The sequence below is a fragment of the Pecten maximus genome, chromosome 3 (assembly GCF_902652985.1).
Source record: "Pecten maximus chromosome 3, xPecMax1.1, whole genome shotgun sequence".
In the NCBI taxonomy this organism is placed as follows: domain Eukaryota; kingdom Metazoa; phylum Mollusca; class Bivalvia; order Pectinida; family Pectinidae; genus Pecten; species Pecten maximus.
The window spans coordinates 37,355,798-37,370,465 of NC_047017.1; the positions used below are offsets into that span (position 1 = coordinate 37,355,798).

At 38.5% G+C, this 14,668-nt stretch overlaps 1 protein-coding gene across 2 annotated transcripts in view; it reads left to right on the plus strand.

The window, feature by feature from the left end:
• The window catches only part of LOC117324063 (RNA-binding protein 34-like), an 11,915-nt gene extending 3,169 nt beyond the window's left edge, over positions 1 to 8,746 (plus strand). For both annotated transcript variants that reach the window (XM_033879681.1, XM_033879682.1), the window contains exons 7-12: positions 1,804 to 1,887; positions 6,229 to 6,289; positions 6,757 to 6,799; positions 7,630 to 7,748; positions 8,108 to 8,218; positions 8,475 to 8,746. In XM_033879681.1, coding sequence (XP_033735572.1) covers positions 1,804 to 1,887; positions 6,229 to 6,289; positions 6,757 to 6,799; positions 7,630 to 7,748; positions 8,108 to 8,218; positions 8,475 to 8,726 — 670 coding nt within the window. In that variant the 3' untranslated portion in view covers positions 8,727 to 8,746. The remainder of the gene's footprint in view (positions 1 to 1,803; positions 1,888 to 6,228; positions 6,290 to 6,756; positions 6,800 to 7,629; positions 7,749 to 8,107; positions 8,219 to 8,474) is intronic.
• Positions 8,747 to 14,668: the final 5,922 nt, after the last annotated feature.

The following is a 14,668-nucleotide window of genomic DNA, read 5'->3' on the forward strand; positions in this document are numbered from 1 at the left end:
GATTGGTTAGCTCCTCACATAGTCTGAAGGGTAAAAGAGATCTTCACTTAGAAGGATTGGTGAGCTCATATCATGGACTGAAGTCTCGGAAGAGCTCATCCCCTGGTCTGAAGTGTTGGAGAAATCCTCACTTAGTCTGAAGGGTTGGTTAGCTCATCTCCTTGTCTAAAGTAGTGGTTAGCCCCTTAATTGGTCTGAAGGGTTAGTTAGCTCATCTCCTGGTCTAAAAAGATGATGAGCCCCTTACTTGATCTAAAGAGTTGGTTAGCTCATCTCCTTCTCTAAAGGGGTGGTGGGCCCTTACCTGGTCTAAAGGGGTGGTGAGCCCCTTACCTGGTTTGAAGGGTTGGTAAGCCCCTTTGCCTTGTCTAAAGGGTTGGTGAACTCCTCACTTGGTCTGAAGGGTTGGTGAGCGCTCATCCCCTGGTCTAAATGGGGTGGTGGGCCCCTTACCTGGTCTAAAGGAGTGGTGGGCCCTTACCTAGTCTGAAGGGGTGGTGAGCCCCTTTCCTGGTCTGAAGGGGTAATGAGCCCTTACCTGGTCTAAAGAGGTTATGAGCCCCTTACCTTGTCTAAAGGAGTGGTGGGCCCTTACCTGGTCTGAAGGGGTGGTGAGCCCCTTACCTGGTTTGAAGGGCTGGTGGGCCCTTACCTGGTCTAAAGGGTTGGTTGGCCCTTACCTGGTCTAAAGGGTTGGTGGGCCCATACCTGGTCTAAAGGGTTGGTGGGCCCTTACCTGGTCTAAAGGGTTGGTGGGCCCTTACCTGGTCTAAAGGGGTGGTGAGCCCCATACCCTGTCTGAAGGGGTGGTGAGCCCCTCACCTGGTCTGAAGTGGTGGTGAGCCCCTTACCTGATCTGAAGGGGTGGTGAGCCCCTTACCTTGTCTGAAGGGATGGTGAGCCCCTTACCTGGTCTGAACAGGTGGTGAGCCCCTTACCTGGTCTGAAGGGATGGTGAGCCCCTTACCTGATCTGAAGGGATGGTGAGCCCCTTACCTGGTCTGAACAGGTGGTGAGCCCCTTACCTGGTCTGAAGGGGTGGTGAGCCACTTACCTGATCTGAAGGGGTGGTGAGCCCCTTACCTGATCTGAAGGGGTGGTGAGCCCCTTACCTGATCTGAAGGGTAGTGAGCCCCTTACCTGATCCGAAGGGGTGGTGAGCCCCTTACCTTGTCTGAAGGGATGGTGAGCCCCTTACCTGGTCTGAAGGGGTGGTGAGCCCCTTACCTGGTCTGAACAGGTGGTGAGCCCCTTACCTGGTCTGAAGGGGTGGTGAGCCCCTTACCTGATCTGAAGGGGTGGTGAGCCCCTTACCTGATCTGAAGGGGTGGTGAGCCCCTTACCTGGTCTGAAGGGGTAGTGAGCCCCTTACCTGGTCTGAAGGGGTGGTGAGCCCTTAGCTGGTCTGAAGGGGTGGTGAGCCCTTACCTGGTCCGAAGGGGTAGTGAGCCCCTTACCTGGTCTGAACGAGTGGTGAGCCCCTTACCTGGTCTGAAGGGGTGGTGAGCCCCTTACCTGATCTGAAGAATTACTGAGTTCACATCACTAGCATCAATCTTTGACCATCTTTCATCCAACAGCATGTTCCTTTAAGATAGTATTTTTCAAAATGACAATAGCATTTTTTTAACAACAAACTTTTATAAGGTACTTGAGTTGGCATCATCATTGTGAAGTCTTAAGATGTAGAACATTTAATGATTGATCTTAACCATTTACTGACCTGACAGTTTTCTAATAAAATGCTTAATGTAATACTTCTACCTGTGAATCTTAGAACCTGATTCAGATTTTATATTTCAGGAGAGATTTCCACCCTGATAGAACAACAATTGTGGGATTTGTTTGTTTTGAAGAGGAAGAGGCTGCACAGAAAGCTCTTAAATTGTTAGTATCAGATCTGTAATCCTTTCCAACATCAGTTATTTAGATTGCCTACATCATACTCCACACATGACATCTTATAAATTAAGTACCAGGGTACAAATGAGTTTAGAGAGAAAAATACACTGATGGCATCTTTATTGTAAATCTTGAAACTATGAAAATTAAATGAAGAAGAAAAGGCATGAAGAAAGGCATGCTTTTTGTAGAATATTACTTGAGTATATAAAGTGTTAATTATATCTTTATGCCCCATCCATCACATTTGGTTAGGAAGAATTGGTCATTGATAATGATAGGATGTAGAGTTGGTCATACACTCATTGATAGTGACAGGATGTAGAGTTGGTCATACACTCATTGATAGGATGTAGAGTTGGTCATACACTCATTGATAGTGTTAGGATGTAGAGTTGGTCATACACTCATTGATAGGATGTAGAGTTGGTCATACACTCATTGATAGTGTTAGGATGTAGAGTTGGTCATACACTCATTGATAGTGTTAGGATGTAGAGTTGGTCATACACTCATTGATAGTGATAGGATGTAGAGTTGGTCATACACTCATTGATAGGATGTAGAGTTGGTCATACACTCATTGATGATAGATGTAGAGTTGGTCATACACTCATTGATAGTGATAGGATGTAGAGTTGGTCATACACTCATTGATAGTGATAGGATGTAGAGTTGGTCATACACTCATTGATAGTGATAGGATGTAGAGTTGGTCATACACTCATTGATAGTGATAGGATGTAGAGTTGGTCATACACTCATTGATAGTGATAGGATGTAGAGTTGGTCATACACTCATTGATAGGATGTAGAGTTGGTCATACACTCATTGATAGTGATATGATGTAGAGTTGGTCATACACTCATTGATAGTGATAGGATGTAGAGTTGGTCATACACTCATTGATAATGATAGGATGTAGAGTTGGTCATACACTCATTGATAGTGATAGGATGTAGAGTTGGTCATACACTCATTGATAGTGATAGGATGTAGAGTTGGTCATACACTCATTGATAGTGATAGGATGTAGAGTTGGTCATACACTCATTGATATGATAGGATGTAGAGTTGGTCATACACTCATTGATAGTGATAGGATGTAGAGTTGGTCATACACTCATTGATATGATAGGATGTAGAGTTGGTCATACACTCATTGATAGGATGTAGAGTTGGTCATACACTCATTGATAGTGATAGGATGTAGAGTTGGTCATACACTCATTGATAATGATATGATGTAGAGTTGGTCATACACTCATTGATAGTGATAGGATGTAGAGTTGGTCATACACTCATTGATAGTGATAGGATGTAGAGTTGGTCATACACTCATTGATATTGATAGGATGTAGAGTTGGTCATACACTCATTGATAATGATAGAATGTAGAGTTGGTCATACACTCATTGATAGTGATAGGATGTAGAGTTGGTCATACACTCATTGATAGGATGTAGAGTTGGTCATACACTCATTGATAATGATAGGATGTAGAGTTGGTCATACACTCATTGATAGGATGTAGAGTTGGTCATACACTCATTGATAGGATGTAGAGTTGGTCATACACTCATTGATAGTGATAGGATGTAGAGTTGGTCATACACTCATTGATAGGATGTAGAGTTGGTCATACACTCATTGATAGGATGTAGAGTTGGTCATACACTCATTGATAGTGATAGGATGTAGAGTTGGTCATACACTCATTGATAATGATAGGATGTAGAGTTGGTCATACACTCATTGATAGGATGTAGAGTTGGTCATACACTCATTGATAGGATGTAGAGTTGGTCATACACTCATTGATAGTGATAGGATGTAGAGTTGGTCATACACTCATTGATAGTGATAGGATGTAGAGTTGGTCATACACTCATTGATAGTGATAGAATGTAGAGTTGGTCATACACTCATTGATAGTGATAGAATGTAGAGTTGGTCATACACTCATTGATAGTGATAGGATGTAGAGTTGGTCATACACTCATTGATAATGATAGGATGTAGAGTTGGTCATACACTCATTGATAGTGATAGGATGTAGAGTTGGTCATACACTCATTGATAGGATGTAGAGTTGGTCATACACTCATTGATAGTGATAGGATGTAGAGTTGGTCATACACTCATTGATAGGATGGATTAGAGTTGGTCATACACTCATTGATAGTGACATGATGTAGAGTTGGTCATACACTCATTGATAGGATGTAGAGTTGGTCATACACTCATTGATAGTGATAGGATGTAGAGTTGGTCATACACTCATTGATAGTGATAGGATGTAGAGTTGGTCATACACTCATTGATAGGATGTAGAGTTGGTCATACACTCATTGATAGGATGTAGAGTTGGTCATACACTCATTGATAGGATGTAGAGTTGGTCATACACTCATTGATAGTGATAGGATGTAGAGTTGGTCATACACTCATTGATAGTGATATGATGTAGAGTTGGTCATACACTCATTGATAGTGATAGGATGTAGAGTTGGTCATACACTCATTGATAGTGATAGGATGTAGAGTTGGTCATACACTCATTGATAGTGATAGGATGTAGAGTTGGTCATACACTCATTGATATGTAGGATGTAGAGTTGGTCATACACTCATTGATATAGGATGTAGAGTTGGTCATACACTCATTGATAGTGATAGGATGTAGAGTTGGTCATACACTCATTGATAGTGATAGGATGTAGAGTTGGTCATACACTCATTGATAGTGATAGGATGTAGAGTTGGTCATACACTCATTGATAGTGATAGGATGTAGAGTTGGTCATACACTCATTGATAGGATGTAGAGTTGGTCATACACTCATTGATAGGATGTAGAGTTGGTCATACACTCATTGATAATGATAGGATGTAGAGTTGGTCATACACTCATTGATAGTGATAGGATGTAGAGTTGGTCATACACTCATTGATAGTGATAGGATGTAGAGTTGGTCATACACTCATTGATAGTGATAGGATGTAGAGTTGGTCATACACTCATTGATAGTGATAGGATGTAGAGTTGGTCATACACTCATTGATAGTGATAGGATGTAGAGTTGGTCATACACTCATTGATAGTGATAGGATGTAGAGTTGGTCATACACTCATTGATAGTGATATGATGTAGAGTTGGTCATACACTCATTGATAGTGATAGGATGTAGAGTTGGTCATACACTCATTGATAGGATGTAGAGTTGGTCATACACTCATTGATAATGATAGGATGTAGAGTTGGTCATACACTCATTGATAGGATGTAGAGTTGGTCATACACTCATTGATAGGATGTAGAGTTGGTCATACACTCATTGATAGTGATAGGATGTAGAGTTGGTCATACACTCATTGATAGGATGTAGAGTTGGTCATACACTCATTGATAATGATAGGATGTAGAGTTGGTCATACACTCATTGATAATGATAGGATGTAGAGTTGGTCATACACTCATTGATAATGATAGGATGTAGAGTTGGTCATACACTCATTGATAATGATAGGATGTAGAGTTGGTCATACACTCATTGATAGGATGTAGAGTTGGTCATACACTCATTGATAATGATATGATGTAGAGTTGGTCATACACTCATTGATAGTGATAGGATGTAGAGTTGGTCATACACTCATTGATAGTGATAGGATGTAGAGTTGGTCATACACTCATTGATAGTGATAGGATGTAGAGTTGGTCATACACTCATTGATAGTGATAGGATGTAGAGTTGGTCATACACTCATTGATAGTGATATGATGTAGAGTTGGTCATACACTCATTGATAATGATAGGATGTAGAGTTGGTCATACACTCATTGATAGTGATAGGATGTAGAGTTGGTCATACACTCATTGATAATGATAGGATGTAGAGTTGGTCATACACTCATTGATAGGATGTAGAGTTGGTCATACACTCATTGATAGGATGTAGAGTTGGTCATACACTCATTGATAGGATGTAGAGTTGGTCATACACTCATTGATAGGATGTAGAGTTGGTCATGGATGCTGATATTTGCCGACTTCTACAGTTTATAGTTAAACTGGTTATTTTTCACAAATATTTCTCCTTTAGTACATACTATATGTATAAAAATTAACACAATTGACGACCATCTTACAAGCAGCTTTTGCCGCTGCTTTTAAGTTGAATGTCAAACTTTATTTTTCTCTATGTTTACTACATTGTAACTGCACATGGACACAAACTTTTTTTTTACTTTATACGTATGAAAGATTGAGTGATAATGAAGTTGACATCATATCATGTATATAACTATTTCTTATCTTAGAAATGGGAGAGAGGTAGAGGGCCGTCATATCAGGGTGGATCTAGCATCTAAAGATAAACAGGTGAGAAAAACACTGAAATATGGTAAGAGAATATTTCAGATTAAGTAAACAAAGTACCTTAACATTACATCGAAAAGTTTGTACCACATAAAGAATCCCTGATATCCATTGGTTATGATTCAGGTGTACTTATAAGGAAATTGATTGGATGTTTTTTGGTTATTTTACTATGAATTTTAGTTGAGGAGATAAAGCAATCTTGCATTTATATTCAAGTAATTTATTAATATTAAATTCATATACTATTTATTGTACATGCATGTCTGCCCTATTGGTAACAGATTTTGATAAAACATTGTACAATGGTCAGGTATGAAAACACTTAGAATTGTTTAATGTTTCAGGGTACTAAGTTTAAGGTCATCATTTCTATTTATAGGAAATTCATCTCTGACTCTTACTTAGCTTGTCCACTTAACTGACTTATGTACATATATTCCATAATTGATTGGTGTGTTATTTTACAGCACAATCACAAGTGCTCGGTGTTTGTGGGAAACCTTGATGTCAGTAAGTGAACAGAATCTGTTAATTGTACCATATAATGTGTCAGGTAGTGGAGTAAATTAAGTCACAGTTTTAGAGGTAAAAAATGCAATTTTTTGTAATCTTTTCCTAGCCTTAACTATTCATGAAACTATAACTGTATATACTTATCCATGAGTGGTGTCTGTGACTTTCAGATCACTTTTGAAAGAGTTGTAATAGAAACAAAACCATAACAGAATTGGCTGGGTCATACTTTATTTCTGTGTGAGATGTTTGATAACCAGATGTTGCAAAATATATTGATGTAATTCTGTAGTTGTCATACATTCCTTAAATTCTCCAAGCAGACATGAAAAGGTCAAGGGTCACCTGCTCGACCACCTTGGTTTTCTCTGGGTACTCCGGTTTCCTCCCACGATAAGACTCCTCGCACTTCCATCCGGGCGTAATTAAAATAAGTTGATATAACTTGTTTAGAAATTGTTGTGAAATAACTAAAGTTAACATTTCAGCCATTAAGCTTATATGTATTGTGAACCTGAAAATTGTTTTGGAAGTCCATGGCATTTCCTCTTCTTTATCTTCAGATTTTTATATGTCCAACCCCTAAAAACAACAAATACTTTGTTGACTGATTAAGATAGATGAATGTATTTGTTCATTGTTTTTCGTATATAATTTTTTTTAGTGAAAAGAGTTACATTAATGATGTGTCAGGTTGAAAATGATTGTGTGAGCTGAAGGCGTTGGTGATAAATCAGTATAGGGTTAGTTTGTATGTTGAGGGTGAAACAATTCTTACTGGCAAAGTCTGATTCAGGTGACCAATGTTTATTGTTTTTGTGTGGCAGGGATAGATGAGGAGCAGATTTGGAATCACTTCACAGACTGTGGGGAAATTGTCAGTGTGCGGATCATCCGCGACAACCAAACTGGACTAGGCAAGGGCTTCTGTTACATCCAGTTTGATGTGAGTAACTATCGCCACCCTTACACACAACAAATGATAAAATGAGAAGAATCTGAAGAATACTTTAGATCTATCTGCAGTTATTTGATAAATTTTTGAGAGAAAAAAATAATTGTCCTTTATAAAAATGATTATAGAGAGCTTGTTTGCTAACCGGATTCTGTGTGGCAGATTCATCAACTGTATCTATCCTCTAATAAGTTCACACCTAGTAATAAGTCCACTGATATGTACAGTTCACTGAAAATACATGTTGATCCATTGGGTTTGTTGCAGGATAAATATGATGTATAAAAAGAGATGTTATATTAACATTACCTGTAGACTTAAAGACAGAAATACACAACTTGTCATTGCAGTCCCCTGATGCTGTAGGCCTTGCCTCTCGATTAAATGGTAGCAAGTTGGCGAGTCGAGAAGTGCGGGTAATGAGAAGCCAGGAGAATCCTGTCCTACCCAAGAAAACTGGAGTATCCTTTTTGACCAAGAGCTGTACATGTCACGAAATGATCTATACCTATAGGATAATGTGGATAATGTTAGAAAGTGTTACTGAAAAAATTTGGTACTTGCATCTGTAAAGTATAGGTTGTGGAACTATGAAAGAATTAGTAAAGGCCTCGATATACATGTACATACAGCATGTACAAAGTAGTCCTTTTTTTGCATTACCAGTAATCTATAGAGTTACCTGTGTGTAAATATTTACTCCTTAACAATGTTCAGAATGATCAGAAAGGAAAACAAAAAAGTCCACATGGAAAGAAGAACTTCAAAAATAAGAATGGAGAAAAGACAGTCTTCAATGGCAAATCTGCAAAGCAACTTAAAAAGGACAAAAAATTCAAGAAGCAAAGATCTAGTGCCGCTAAAAAAATCAGAAAAAATAAGGCAATATTTAGTGACAGTTTTAAAAATTCAAAAGAAAGTGCCTCAAAAATGAATAAGAAAAGCAATCCAAAAAAAGCAAGCAAATAAAATCTCATTTGATAGCTGTGTGTTGTGTTCTCGTTTGTTTGTCTCACCCTGAATATTTTATAGGTGCTCCATCTCCAACAAAAGGTTATTATGACAGACTGAAAACAAGATTAGACTATTGTTTATCTTGATATATTACTGAAGTTACATACTTGACGCTTTTCACCCTCTCCAAAATCTCTTTTATGGTACATTTTGTGGTATGGCCCTGGCCGTCCAGACATCTGGCATACATTTTTCATTGCAATCTCTTTTGTTCCAAAAAGAATTTCAATTCGAATATTTTCCCAAAAGTTATTGCCCTTGTTTATTTTAGTATTTGATATTTTGTCCGGGGCTCTACTCCTTCATTTTTGACTGATTTCTTTGAAACTTGGAATGCATTATACTTATGATATAATTTAAAGCGATGTTTCCACCGAAAAATTTGATTTGAAGTTATTGTTGTTTGTTTATATCTAATAAGTGTACTCTACCTTGTCTAGAAATCTTATCAATTTCTAAATTGATAGGCTTAATTTACAATTATATACAAGTTTTGTTTAATGAGTTGGAGACTTTTTATGATTTGTTTTCCTGAAACTTTAAAATTGAACATTGACTTTGTAGTAAAAAGTGAGATTTATAGCATGCCAAGCTGCAGCCACTCACAAGTTGATGCAAATTTTAATGCAAGATTCTATATTAAAACAAGGAGCCGCAAAGCAAAGCATTATCCCCCGTGCCCCGCAGTTGGTATTAAAACCCAAATACATGTATATATCAAGCTCAAAGTAAGAGTTATTAAGGAAACAGTAATTTGGTATTTTTGATTAAGTCTCCATGGAGACAGAAAAAATTCCGAAAATGGAAGGTCCGCAATAGCAAAAGGCACAACTAGTCTGATATATTCAGAAAGTTTCAAGGAGCTGCGTTGAACAGTTTTGGAGTTATAGCCCGGAAACAAAAGGAAACAGTAATTTGGTATTTTTGATTAAGTTTCCATGGTGACAGAAAAAATACCGAAAATAGAAGGTCCGCAATAGCAAAAGGCACAACTAGAGCACTAGTCTGATATATACAGAAATTTTCAAGGAGCTGCGTCGAACGGTTTTTGAGTTATAGCCCGGAAACAAAAGGAAACAGTTATTTGGTATTTTTGACTAAGTTTCCATGGTGACAGAAAAAATACCGAAAATGGAAGGTCCGCAATAGCAAAAGGCACAACTAGGGCACTAGTCTGATATATACAGAAAGTTTCAAGGAGCTGCGTTGAACGGTTATGGAGTAATAGCCCGGAAACAAAAGGAAACAGTAATTTGGTATTTTTGACTAAGTTCCCATGGTGACAGAAAAAGTACCGAAAATGGAAGGTCCGCAATAGCAAAAGGCACAACTAGGGCAATAGTCTGATATATACAGAAAGTTTCAAGGAGCTGCGTTGAACGGTTATGGAGTTATAGCCCGGAAAAGAATCTCTGACGGACACACGGACGGAGCCCAATTTAATAACACTATGGCCATCTACAGGAGTATATTTTTTAAATGTACCTGTAATTGTAATGTTGTCAATAATGCCCTTTAACATTGTCGTTTGTCCTGGAAGATTGTCGTACGTGTCCTGTAACATTGTCGTACATGTCCTGTAACATTGTCATTGGGTGTCCTGTAACATTGTCATTGGTGTCCTGTAACATTGTCATTCATGTCCTGTAACATTGTCATTGGTGTCCTGTAACATTGTCGTACATGTCCTATAACATTGTCATTGGTGTCATATAACATTGTCGTTCATGTCCTGTAACATTGCCATTGGTGTCCTGTAACATTGTCATTGGTGTCCTGTAACATTGTCATTGGTGTCCTGTAACATTGCCATTGGTGTCCTGTAACATTGCCATTGGTGTCCTGTAACATTGCCATTGGTGTCCTGTAACATTGTCATTGGTGTCCTACTGTCCTGTAACATTGCCATTGGTGTCCTGTAACATTGTCATTGGTGTCCTGTAACATTGTCATTCATGTCCTATAACATTGCCATTGGTGTCCTATAACATTGCCATTGGTGTCCTGTAACATTGTCATTGGTGTCCTGTAACATTGTCTTTCATGTCCTGTAACATTGTCATTCATGTCCTGTAACATTGTCATTGGTGTCCTGTAACATTGTCATTGGTGTCCTGTAACATTGTCATTCATGTCCTGTAACATTGTCATTGGTGTCCTGTAACATTGTCATTGGTGTCCTGTAACATTGTCATTGGTGTCCTGTAACATTGTCATTCATGTCCTGTAACATTGTCATTCATGTCCTGTAACATTGTCATTGGTGTCCTGTAACATTGTCATTCATGTCCTGTAACATTGTCATTGGTGTCCTGTAACATTGTCATTGGTGTCCTGTAACATTGTCATTGGTGTCCTGTAACATTGTCATTCATGTCCTGTAACATTGTCATTCATGTCCTGTAACATTGTCATTCATGTCCTGTAACATTGCCATTGGTGTCATGTAACATTGTCATTCATGTCCTATAACATTGCCATTGGTGTCCTGTAACATTGCCATTGGTGTCCTGTAACATTGCCATTGGTGTCCTATAACATTGCCATTGGTGTCCTATAACATTGCCATTGGTGTCCTATAACATTGTCATTGGTGTCCTATAACATTGTCATTGGTGTCCTGTAACATTGTCATTGGTGTCATATAACATTGTCATTGATGTCCTGTAACATTGTCGTACGTGTCATATAACATTGCCATTGGTGTCCTATAACATTGCCATTGGTGTCCTATAACATTGTCATTCATGTCCTGTAACATTGTCATTCATGTCCTGTAACATTGTCATTCATGTCCTATAACATTGTCATTGGTGTCCTGTAACATTGTCATTCATGTCCTATAACATTGTCATTGGTGTCCTGTAACATTGTCATTGGTGTCCTGTAACATTGTCATTGGTGTCCTGTAACATTGTCGTTGGTGTCCTGTAACATTGTCATTGGTGTCCTGTAACATTGTCATTGGTGTCCTGTAACATTGTCATTGGTGTCCTATAACATTGTCATTGGTGTCCTGTAACATTGTCATTGGTGTCCTATAACATTGTCATTGGTGTCCTATAACATTGTCATTGGTGTCCTGTAACATTGTCATTGGTGTCCTATAACATTGTCATTGATGTCCTACTGTCCTGTAACATTGCCATTGGTGTCCTGTAACATTGTCGTACGTGTCCTATAACATTGTCATTGGTGTCCTACTGTCCTGTAACATTGTCGTACGTGTCCTATAACATTGTCGTACGTGTCTATAACATTGCCATTGGTGTCCTGTAACATTGTCATTGGTGTTCTATAACATTGCCATTGGTGTCCTGTAACATTGTCGTACGTGTCCTGTAACATTTTCATTGGTGTCCTGTAACATGGTCTTTCATGTCCTATAACATTGCCATTGGTGTCCTATAACATTGCCATTGGTGTCCTATAACATTGCCATTGGTGTCCTATAACATTGTCATTCATGTCCTGTAACATTGTCATTGGTGTCCTGTAACATTGTCTTTCATGTCCTGTAACATTGTCATTCATGTCCTGTAACATTGTCATTCATGTCCTATAACATTGTCATTGGTGTCCTGTAACATTGTCATTGGTGTCCTGTAACATTGTCATTGGTGTCCTGTAACATTGTCATTGGTGTCCTGTAACATTGTGGTACGTGTCCTTTAACATTGTCATTGGTGTCCTGTAACATTGTCATTGGTGTCCTATAACATTGTCATTGGTGTCCTGTAACATTGTGGTACGTGTCCTTTAACATTGTCATTGGTGTCCTGTAACATTGTCATTGGTGTCCTGTAACATTGTCATTGGTGTCCTGTAACATTGTCTTTCATGTCCTGTAACATTGTCATTCATGTCCTGTAACATTGTCATTGGTGTCCTGTAATATTGTCCTTGGTGTCCTACTGTCCTGTAACATTGTCATTGGTGTCCTACTGTCCTGTAACATTGTCATTGGTGTCCCATTGTCCTGTAACATTGTCATTGGTGTCCTACTGTCCTGTAACATTGTCATTGGTGTCCTACTGTCCTGTAACATTGTCATTGGTGTCCTACTGTCCTGTAACATTGTCATTGGTGTCCTGTAACATTGTCGTACGTGTCCTATAACATTGTCATTGGTGTCCTGTAACATTGTCATTCATGTCCTGTAACATTGTCATTGGTGTCCTGTAACATTGTCATTGGTGTCCTACTGTCCTGTAACATTGTCATTGGTGTCCTGTAACATTGTCGTACGTGTCCTATAACATTGTCATTGGTGTCCTGTAACATTGTCATTGCTGTCATATAACATTGTCTTTCATGGCCTGTAACATTGTCATTGCTGTCATATAACATTGTCGTTAAGTGTCCTGTAACATTGTCGTACGTGTCCTATAACATTGCCATTGCTGTCATATAACATTGTCTTTCATGGCCTGTAACATTGTCATTGGTGTCCTACTGTCCTGTAACATTGTCATTGGTGTCCTACTGTCCTATAACATTGTCATTCGTATCCTGTAACATTGTCTTTCATGTCCTATAACATTGCCATTGCTGTCATATAACATTGTCTTTCATGGCCTGTAACATTGTCATTGGTGTCCTGTAACATTGTCATTGCTGTCATATAACATTGTCTTTCATGGCCTGTAACATTGTCATTGGTGTCCTGTAACATTGTCGTACGTGTCCTATAGCATTGCCATTGCTGTCATATAACATTGTCTTTCATGTCCTGTAACATTGTCATTGGTGTCCTACTGTCCTGTAACATTGTCTTTGGTGTCCTGTAACATTGTCTTTCATGTCCTGTAACATTGTCTTTCATGGCCTGTAACATTGTCATTGGTGTCCTGTAACATTGTCATTGGTGTCCTGTAACATTGTCATTGGTGTCCTACTGTCCTGTAACGTTGTCATTCGTATCCTGTAACATTGTCTTTCATGTCCTATAACATTGCCATTGCTGTCATATAACATTGTCTTTCATGGCCTGTAACATTGTCTTTCATGTCCTGTAACATTGTCTTTCGTGTTAACTTTGTCATTCATGTTGGTGAATATGTACTTTTATAATGTAAAAAAACAAAACAGACAATTTCTTCAGTATTTAGATGTTTAATGAGTCAATAAATTATGTATGGTGCATTACTTGGACATTCAAATCATTACGCTATCCAAACCTGTTACAATGATCCCAGGTTTGGTGTCTGTCCACTAGAAGTTAGGAGACACAATCAGTTGTTTTCATAAATGACCCCTAACTTTTCTTTTGCACAATGCATCGGTATTAACATATTATTAAAATATTCAGTCTGTTCATGGTTTTCGCTACCATGTTTCTACACGAAGTACTTCTATTATGCTTTTCGGGGTGGTTTGGGCAAAGACCTCGTCTGTGTTTTCTTAGAAATCAACTGGGAGGATTATGGTACATTATTTTGATATCTAGCACCTCGTTCTCTAATGAGTAACATACAAATATAAAGGTTTAAAACAAATTGGGCAAGGGAGACCTATCAATTTGAAATACTACAAACTCAGAATTTTTCCTGTTTACATTGGTTTTCAATTACGACCTATTAATTGATGTCAGTATGAAAACAGGCAGTTTTATAGGTATCAACTGAAGTCATGAAGCTCAGCTTGTAATTTATGGTGCATTCGACTTAGGGCTGTAAACTAGTGAACCGAATAAAGCGCACCAGTGAAACAGAATGTAGGCCTTGAGAATTGTTCCAGATAAACACATTAAATTGCTGCACTATAAACAAATCTCGATTGCAAATTCGTTTAAATTTGGAATAACTGATGGGCAACATATTGTCTTCACAAGCTAGGCCATATCACATTTTATATACCATTTGGTTCACAGTTCTACCTTTTTTTCTTGCACAAGT